The 9,615-nt window shown below is 54.7% G+C and overlaps 1 protein-coding gene across 1 annotated transcript; it reads right to left on the reverse strand.

Moving 5' to 3' along the window:
* Positions 1–37: 37 nt before the first annotated feature.
* PLIN1 (perilipin 1) lies at positions 38–6,845 on the reverse strand. Its single transcript, XM_059482079.1, has 9 exons — positions 6,823–6,845; positions 6,149–6,207; positions 4,774–4,972; positions 4,572–4,654; positions 3,642–3,894; positions 3,110–3,465; positions 2,466–2,603; positions 1,575–1,808; positions 38–1,083 (listed from the first exon to the last, which is right to left on the reverse strand). Exons 2-9 carry the CDS (start codon positions 6,191–6,193, stop codon positions 697–699), a joined length of 1,695 nt encoding a protein of 564 aa, XP_059338062.1. The 5' UTR covers positions 6,194–6,207; positions 6,823–6,845; the 3' UTR covers positions 38–696.
* Positions 6,846–9,615: the final 2,770 nt, after the last annotated feature.

Below are 9,615 nucleotides of genomic sequence, written 5' to 3' on the forward strand. Positions count from 1 at the left end.
GGTGTCTCACTGCCACAAAGAAGCTGAGCAGATGGGGTGAGTTGCAGGTGGTTTATTATTGCAGGTTTATTATTGCAGCAGATGCAACAAGGTGTTGTGGGAAGCCAGGTGATCCTGTAGGAGAGGGGCTCCAGGAGCTCCACCTGTTCTTTTTCCTGACCCCACCGTCCATCCCACCACCAGCTGGGAGAGAAGCGCCCAGGGCTTTCCCACTCATGAATCCGGCTGGGTGGTGGGGATCTTCAGCCTCTCCATGGAGGAGCAATCTGTGCCTAGGGATGTGCCCTGCAAGGGGGGATGGAGGGAGGAAGGATGGGGAAGCAGGCTTGCTATGGTGATGTTTGACAGCTTTGTCATCCTCCCCTCTCTCTCTCAATGTGTAGCCCATCTAAGTTCTGTCTGCTGAGCAGGGTCCAAGGTAGCCCAGTGCCAGCCCTGGGTGATTGCTCTTTCCACATCTCCTTCATCTGCCTAGTCCCACCTTCCCCTACCTTCTCCTTCTGGTAGCAGGGCTTTTGTTTGCCTTTATTCCCCCATCCTGGCCTTGATGCACTCCAGAATAAGCTGTCCCATGGCCTGTCTACCACTTGGAGCTCCTGTCCTGGAACCAGGGGTGAGTGTGGGAAGCTGGCAGGGGCCCAGCAAAGCGTGCTGAGGGGATTGGAGAGGGGCTGGGATGCTTGTCCTGCCTCTGGCTCAGTCCTTCTTGTAGACAGGGCTGTAGAGGCTGCCGTAGTAGGCCCGGCTGTACATGGACTCGGGGCTGAAGCGGTAGGAGCCCTCACTGACCCTCCTGTTGTAGGGGGAGAAGGCGGATTTCCTTGGGAACGGGTACTCGGGCTCCAGGGCAGGGCTGCGGTAGTAGCCGTGCCGCAGGAACAGGGGGTCCTCGAGCCCCAGGAAGGACAGGGGGTGATGGCCACGGTACAGCCGCCAGTCACTCCTCAGCTGCGATTTCTCCTCGCTGGAGGGGGCAGCGGGCTTGGTCTCCTCCTCCTCCTCCTTCTCCTTCTTCTCTTTCTTCTCCGTGTTGGTCTTGCTGGCCCTGGATGCTTCTTCTTCCTTCACCGACTGCCTGCGGAGCTGAGAGATGGGGTGAGCGCCCAGCCAGGTGGAGCTACCTGCCAGCCCTGCCCCACCTGTGCTGCACAGCCCCCCTTAAACTGGGAGAACCTCAGGAGAAGCCAGTTTGCCCCCAGAGTGGAGAGGAGTGGGTGGCTTGCAGTCCTTGAGCAGCTGTGGTGGAGAAACACTCCCAGGGGAACAACAGGCTGAGGTAAAGGAGAGAGAACAGGGTCTCAGCCTGAAATTTCAACTTCCCAGGAATGTGGTCAAACCTTGGCTTGGGCATGAGCTGTGTGGAGGTGTCACCACTGTCTGACCCATTTATTTTGTTGAGGGACTCACTGTCATGGCTTTGGGGATGCTCAAGAGGAGGGTGGGACTGAGGTGTGTTCATGGCACCCCATCTCCCCAGTCTGACATTTCCTGCAGCTGTGGGGTGCCCATGGCAGGAGATTGAGCAGAATGGGCTTTGCTGGAGATGGACAGGGCCTGGCTGGGTGCAAACTCACCGGCACATAGCTGTACAGGGTGCCCAGCAGATGCTTAGGGGCACTGACGAGGGTTCCCCCGAGAGCATCCACAGTCTCCATGGCCCTGGACAGCCTGCGGGGCGTGAAGAGGATCAAGCCCTCCGCCGCATCCCAGGCCACGGCCGGCACCTTCTTCACGCTGGAGATGCCCGAGGCGCAGGCGCTCTGCAGGTTGTGAGCCACGCTGCCCACGAGCCCAGGGTCCTGTCCCGCCTGCCCAGAGAAACCAGCTCAGCTCCTGGGCTGCCCCACCGCCAGCAGGACAGGACAGGGGTGGTCCTGGTTTCCCCATCCCCTTCGCAGCTCTAAGCCTGAGAGATTTCAGCTGGCTGCTGTGCAAAAGCCACCGCAGCCCTTTTGCAGCAGGGTCTCTCCCTGTCCCTGCCAGCTCCCCCACTCGGGCCCCAGGGACCCTCTGCTCGGGGCTGTGCTTCCGCTGCAGGCAGAGGCAAAGGGCACTGACCCCAACCTGCTGCTTCCCGTCCCCAGCTCCCAGCGGAGCCAGGCAGGAGCTGTTCCCAGCCCCACCGGCTCAGACCGCCCCTCCCTGCAGGCACCACGGCAGGGCATTTTCAGGGGTGTTCAGAGGTTCAGGAGGGAGTTCAGTGCTGGCATCCCACAGCTCCAAAGGAGTTTTGAACATACAAACCACAGTGATTTTGCCTGGCACAGAGGCTGCCCAGCTTTGGAGAAAGGGAAGGGGTCTCCTGGGGCTGCCCCACTGCCACCCCCCTCTTGCATCCTCCAAGTTGCATTTCAGGATTGAGCAGGGATAGAGGCCCCACAGGTATGGAGGAACAGCCTCTATGGTCCATGGGTAGGAGGATGCTTTGGAGCATTCCCAGCTCACTGCTCTGCTTTGCTCCATACCTTGGCGTGGTTGGTGTCTTTCTTGCCTGCCTTCTCCTGCTTCTGCTCGGGTGCCTTGCTGTGGCGCCGGGTCAGCCAGCCCTGCCCGTCACTGCGGGGCTGGGGGGCTGCAGGGGCACTCGGCTTGGCCAGGCTTCCCTGCCAGGGGAGCAAAAAAGCACCACTCAGAGGGAGCTGGCTGGTCCCACTCTGTCCTTTTAGCCTGAGGTACACAGGGGTGCACAGGAAGTTCATTTGTGCATCTGGGGAGAAACCCTGAGGGCAGATGGGAGCTCTGGGATTTTGGCACAGGCCAGGGAAGTTGTTCCCACTGCAGCACAGGGTAGGAAAAACACCTCCTTCTCCCCATCCCCTCTGGGTCTCTGCAGGGGCTTTTTGCTTTAGGAAGGATGTTATGGCAAGGCCATAAATCAACAATTACATGCTGGGAACCTGCTAAAAATAACTCGTCCCACTAATGTGGTACATGGTTATGTGTGAACATCACGCAGGAACCGCCAGCCCCAGCTTGTCCTGCTGAGCAGGGGAAGTGAACTCTGCTCAGATTTGCTCCAAGGAGCCTGAAACGTCCTGTCTGGAAGCAAAATCAGCTCAAAAGAGGAGATGGGGGAGCAGGAGCCCAGCAGGTGGGTCCTGGCACTCACCAGGATGGGGATCCAGGAGGCCAGCTCCTGCCCCTTGGTTTTGGCACGCTGCAGGCTCTGGGTGGTTTGCTGGTAAGCGCGCTGGGACACGGTGCTGACCAAAGCACCAATCCGGCCCAGGGTGCTGGGAGCACTGGGAGCACTGGGAGCACTGGGAGCACTGGGAGCACTGGGAGCACTGGGAGTGCTGGGAGTGCTGGGTGTGTTGCATGTGCTGTATGCCCTGGGAGCACTGGGAGCCCTGGGAGCACTGGGAGCCCTGGGAGCACTGGGAGTGCTGGGAGTGGTGGTGGTAGTGCTGGGCTGCTGCTGGGACACCTTTGGTGTTGACAGATGTTTCTTTTTGGGCTTCTTATCTAAAGGAAGAAGAGTACAGGCAGAAGAATGGTTACATTCTGGTGGGACAACCCTCCTAGGCAGCCTTATGCCAAATTCCAGGGGCTGCCTCCTGCCCCACGCACCGCACAACTGAGGAGCCGCCCAGCCAGTTGTCACCAGACGCCCTCAGAGGGGATTTGGGCATCAGGACTACCTGCTTCTTCATCCTCCTCTGGCAGCAGGTATTCCATCAGCTTCTCCAGCCCTCCCAGGGCTGTGTCGACCCCTGCAGCTGCCATCTGGGTCACTGAGTTCTTCCTTGTGTACTTGGCTGTGGTTTCCACTGTGCTCTTGGTGGCCTCATAGCCCTCCGCCGCCAGCTCGATGATCTTATCCATGGAGCTGCCAATGGTGCTTTTGGCACTTTGGAGGGGGCAGGAGATGGTGTCCTTCAGTTCAGATGCGAGCTGTGGGCAAGAGAGATGGAGAACAGCCCCTCTGGTGTGCTTGGGGTGGCATGGGACAGCCAGAGGGACTGCAGGGACCCCAGCCACATCCATGCCAGTGAACAGCTCTAATAGGGGCATAACAGCTCTCTCCACCTGGGGTGGAGGTAGCTGGCAGGGATGGGACACAGACATTGCTGACTTATATTTGGGAGCCCCAGCCATCATTTAGGTTGCAGAGGCCTTTGGAGGAGCCCTCACTTGAAGGTGCTGCCTTGTTTCCCAGCCAGCAGCCTGTCACCATCCAGAAACAAGGCTGGAGGAGATGTACTGTGGGCTTTTCAGAGGGGCTGGGGTGTCCCAGACTGTCCTGTGTGGATCCCATGGGACAGAGAGAGAAAGAGCAAGCGTTTCTCACAGCGCCTTGTGAGAATTTTTAGGGAGTTGTAAGGATGTGACAACTTGTAAAGTATAAACAATCTGCAGGTGGTGTTTTTCTACTTTTGTCTTTCTGTTCTTCTCAAGGATGGTGTATGAGGAAGGTGTTTTTGTTAACTAGCCAATCTAATGGAATCTATTGTATCACTCTATAAAAACTGTGTGGTTCTCTTGAAAAAAGCCTTCTTTGCTCTTTCTACAATACTGCCTGTTCCAATGTCATTCTCAGTGCAAGAGTGACAGTCCTGCCTGTGACTTACCTTGTCAACAGGGTACTGCAGAGCAGGGATCTTCTCCTCTAGATGGTCCAAGCCCCGGCAAGCCAGGTTGTTGGCCACAGCGACTGCCTTGGGCAAAAGCACGGTAAGAAAACCCCATGGCTGTGCCAGGCCCATGCTTGTGCCAGCACTGCCCCACCGGCTGGACCCCCCTGCCACGTCCCCCCTTGGCAGACAGACTCACACTGCGGCTCCAGGCGGCGCACCACGGGCTCCATGCCCCACATGGCCAGGGCGCCGGCGCCCTGCACGCCCCGCTCGTACACCTCGCACACCGAGGCCATCAGCGGGTGCGACTCCTTGGTGCTGCTGTACTTGCGCTGCAGCGTCTGGCACGTCGAGCTCACCACGGGCAGCTGCAGCACCCTCTGCAGCACGTTCTCCTGCGGGGTGGGTGGGTATGGGTGAGCCAGCAGCAATGCCCTGAGGAGCGCCCCAATTCCCTGAGGAGCGCCCCGCTGCCTGCACACCGCTGGCTCTTGGTGCGTTGCAGTGAGCAGAGATCACTGCTTTGTACGGGATCAATGCTTTGTATGGGATCAATGCTTTGTAGAAGAATAACTGCCCTCCTTGACCAGCCAGCAGCGCCCTCACTAAAATGCTGCTCTTCCATGGCCTCAATGCACAGGAGGCACACTGAGGACTCACTTTTGCTTGCAGAGGAGCAGTAGAAGGGTATTACTCTAGCCCCACTGAGGGTCTGCCAGGTATGCTGAGTAAGGACCATAGGCTGGCTGCTGCCACTGAGGGAGCAGGGACACTGCAGGCAATGTCTGAGGGGGTTGGTCTTCACTCCTCAATATCCCAAGCCTGTCGCAGACATCCTTTATGAAAAATCTTTTCCTTAGGATTTTTCCTCCTGAGAAGGTGAGAGGCCTCAGGAACAAAATGTAAACAATGATTATCTGCTGCTGTGGAATGCAACAGGTGCATCTGTGATTGGTCTCATGTGGTTGTTTCTAATTAATGGCCAATCACAGCCCAGCTGGCTTGGACTCTCTGTCCAAGACACAAACCTTTGTTATCATTCTTTCTTTTTCTATTCTTACCTAGCCTTCTGATGAAATCCTTTCTTTTATTCTTTTAGCATAGTTTTAATGTAATATGTATCATAAAATAATAAATCAAGCCTTCTGAAACATGGAGTCAGATCCTCATTTCTTCCCTCAACCAAAAACCCATGTGAACACCATCACACAAGCCCAACTATTTAGATGCTCCCTCTGGCTTTCCACCCTGTGGAAACCTCCATGCTGGAGGTCTGGGGACTAAATGGGGCACAGATGAAGGACAGGCACAGTTGGCAGCTATCACTTAGTGCTTGCATCAGCTCAAGATTAACAATTTTGAATCTGAACAATTTAATTTTAAGCAAGCAAAACAGTTTGTCCTTTCCCTTTGATGATGCTCCATACTACTGCAGGTAAAGATCCATATAAAGAGAACATGGGACTTGTGAGACAGAGGTGTGGCTGGTATTCATCCAGCACAGTCAGCACACACTACCTGGCCCCCCTGGCACATCTGTGCCCTTTTCTCTCTCCCTTCCCTGCACCCACCTTGGCACTTCCATCCTGCAGAGCCTGAGTCTTCTTCACCGTCATTGTGGCGCACCCACCTGCAAAGCAAAGTTGGGAACAGCAGACTCTGCCTGAAAGCAGGGCTGGGCTTGGGCTCCCCCTCACTCCTCCACCCCCAAGCACAGCAGCTGGGCTGACACACAGCTCCCATGGGTGCAATGGACGTGGCATTGCCCAACATTTGACTTTTTACCAGTTAAATGTAAAACCAAAACCTCCATGCAGCCCTGCCCTGCTTGTGTGCCTTAACACGCAAAGATACAAAAGAATTAGTTGAGAGGCATGTAGTTTAGAGAAGTTATGGTAAGGGCAGGATAAAGTATGCTGGAAAAGCAAACTCAGAGCAGCCAGGATGCTGACAGATGTGCATGAGAATAGACTCTGGCTGAGGAGGGATAGGAAGGCAGGACAGGAGCAGATAGAAGAGGAGTGGGTAGGGATATGGTGAGACGTCCAGCTGAGGTCAGCGTCCCCCTAATACATATCTGCTGCTCACAATGCCAACACTCATCCTTGTGAAAACAGCTCCAGGCCCAGCACAGACCCCTTTTTCTTAGCAGCAGATGAAATTCTGGACATCTAGAGAGAATGGGTGATCCCTGATGGTCCCACTGAAGCTGTCTTGGAGCACCCAGCAGGCACAGACTACTCACCGAGGGCCAGCCTGTCCCCAGTAGAGCAGTCAGCCTGGTGCTGTGAGGGTGAGGCACTGTGCTCTGGCCACTACCATCACCACCAGGCCCCACCTCCCATTGCGTGGGCTCGGGAGCTGAGGGATCGTGGTGGAAACGGGCCAAGGAGCTCCCTGAAACCACCGTAATTGGGAGCAGATGACGGCAGAAAATCCCCTTTGCTGCCTTCCCTGCAGAGTGCAGCAGCTGCAGCACGGCTGGAACGTGCCAGGGTTTAACACCTCTCCTTCCACACAAGAGGAGAAGGAGCTCACCACCTCACCACCTCCAAAGCAGCAGATCATGGACAGACAGGGAGAAGGGGAAGAGTCAGGGTTTCCTAAGAGATTAAAACCTTCCTGTGTTTCTGTAAGCCCTGCTGTGTCTCATGATGGACCATGGTACAATCCTGCTGGGACACCTAACAGAGATCAAGAACGTGGCTTCTCCCCAGGAGAGTTTACTGAGCACAAGGAGCAGAAGGCAGATGTGGGGGACATATTCTGCTTGAAGCAATCTGGTTTGGGCAGGTCTGCAATTTCTAAGATGATTCATGAGGCTTTTGGTGAGGAGGCTCTAGCTGAGGGTCAGGGCAGACACTGCATTAGGAAAGCTTTAGGCATTTGGGATAGATGGAGAAAAAGATCAGTTTGGAAGTGAAGATAACCTTGTTCAACTCTTGCCCAAAGCAGAGGTACCCTCAAAGCCAGATCAGGCTGCTCTTGGTGTTGTCCAGTCTTAAAAACCTCTAGGGAGAAGATTCCTCTCTCTCTGAGGCCCAGTTCCTGTGCTAACCATACTAATGGTTAAACTGTTTTTTCCTCATGTCCAGCTGGAATTTTCTTTGCTGTACCTGACATGTCCTATTTTTGCTTTGTGCACCTCTGAGCAGAGTTTGTACCCCATTCAGTGCTGGCGTAGCCTGTGTTCCATGCCCCTGAATGCCCTCTCAGTGATCTTCTCACAGACTATTTAAGATGTCTCCTGTGATGGTGGGACCAAAACAAGACATGGTTCCCCAAATGCGGATTCACAAATGCCCTCGTTGACCAGCCAGCATTGCCCTCACTAAAATGCTGCTCTCCCATGGCCTCAGTGCACAGGAGGCACACTGAGGACTCACACCATTGTTAACAAATCCATTTGTGGTACTGATTGAAACGAAGACCACACCACCTGTATGGGACTATGCCAAGTTTTGGTTATTGACTGCAGATGAGCCACACTGATGAGATGAGGACAGTGTGATGGAAAGAGGACAAATGCCTGAGGACAAGGCAATAATCAGGGAGATCAGTGCACATGAGAGGTCCAGGGTGCTGTGTGTCCCTTGGCACTGGCTCACAATGCCCACAGCTGCCCAGCACTCCCATTCAGCACATGGAGGTGAGCACCCAACACGGCTCCATGGCTCCCTGCTTGTGGCTGCATTGCTCCTACGTGGGGGTGGGAGGCTTCCCTGGAGCATGGGAAAGGCACAGATGGAAAGAAAATCCCCTTTGCTTCCCAAAGAGCCCAGAGTTTGCTGCCAGCCTGGGGCTGTGCCTGCCTTGCTGGCTGGGTGCAGAGGCACATGAGTGTGCTGGGCTGCCTCCAGCTGGTGCTGGGGTCAGCCACTGCCCTTCAGACAGAGGGACAAAGGGCACCAGCCTGCTTCAAAGTTTGCTCTCTTGGCACTCAGACTTTTTCCAGCACTGCTGGCATGGCTGAAAGTGCAGAGGGCACAGCAACCTCCTCCCTGCCTTGGCTGGAGTCAGGAGCCAGCACAGCCTTTGCCCTACTAAAGCCTGTGCTCATCCCCTCCCCTTCCTCTGGGACAAAGGCTGTGCCAGCCCTGGCTCTGCAGGGCCAAGGCACCACGGCCTCCCTGCCCCACCACTCCAGCACCAGAAACATTCCCTGTTCAGAGCTCCCAGACCCACAGGGTGCAGGGAAGCAGCTTCACACCCCTGTCTCTGCAGTCTGCTCCACAATCAGTAATGTACCACAGTGAGAGGATGAGCCAGATCCCCAAACCCCTGCAAGGCACCTTCATCCTTTGGTCTGGAAAGGGGCTGGAGAAGTATCTGATTCATTTCCATGCAGGATCAGCAACCCCATAACCACTGCTGACAGATGTCTGCCCAGTTTCTTTTTAAGGATGCCCTCCTAGGCAAGCTATTTAGATTTTTTATTTTACTTTCAGTTCAAAAAAAGGTGTGATTTAATTCTTCGTGGCAATATAAAAGTATTGTCCCCTGGATTTGGAGACTGATTCATTGCCTTGCCCTTGGCAGAAAAGCTTTTAGACACTTAGAAGACTACTCACACCCTCCCCTGGTGACACTTCCTCTACAGAACTGGTTTATTTGGTGTCTCCTTGGAGATGTTGGTTTTTAACCTTTGCCTGCTCTTGATGCTCACCTGGGAATCCCCAATGGCTCACATATTCCTTGAAATGCCATGCCCAGCACAGTGTTAGTGTTAGGAAGGCCCTGTCTGTAAGTAGAAGAGAAGATGACCACTCTCCTACTGTTCCCATTACAAAATGTGTCTGAGGCCACTAATCCAGAAGGAAATTCTTGCTAAAGCACCCTGAATGCCATGCTTTATCCATTGTTCAGGAGCTGACATTTTGGAACTTCCAAGTTTGCCAGACTCTCACTGCAGGGGGTAGGAGCTAACAGTGAGCTCAGTTTAATGGTTATCCTGGCTCCATCCCTGGCCACCTCTGCCAGAGATGTCACCCTTTGTTCCCCCGAGCTGGCATTTGTCATTAAACTATGACCATCCAAA

The sequence above is a fragment of the Ammospiza nelsoni genome, chromosome 14 (genome assembly GCF_027579445.1).
Source record: "Ammospiza nelsoni isolate bAmmNel1 chromosome 14, bAmmNel1.pri, whole genome shotgun sequence".
NCBI classification, from domain to species: Eukaryota; Metazoa; Chordata; class Aves; order Passeriformes; family Passerellidae; genus Ammospiza; species Ammospiza nelsoni.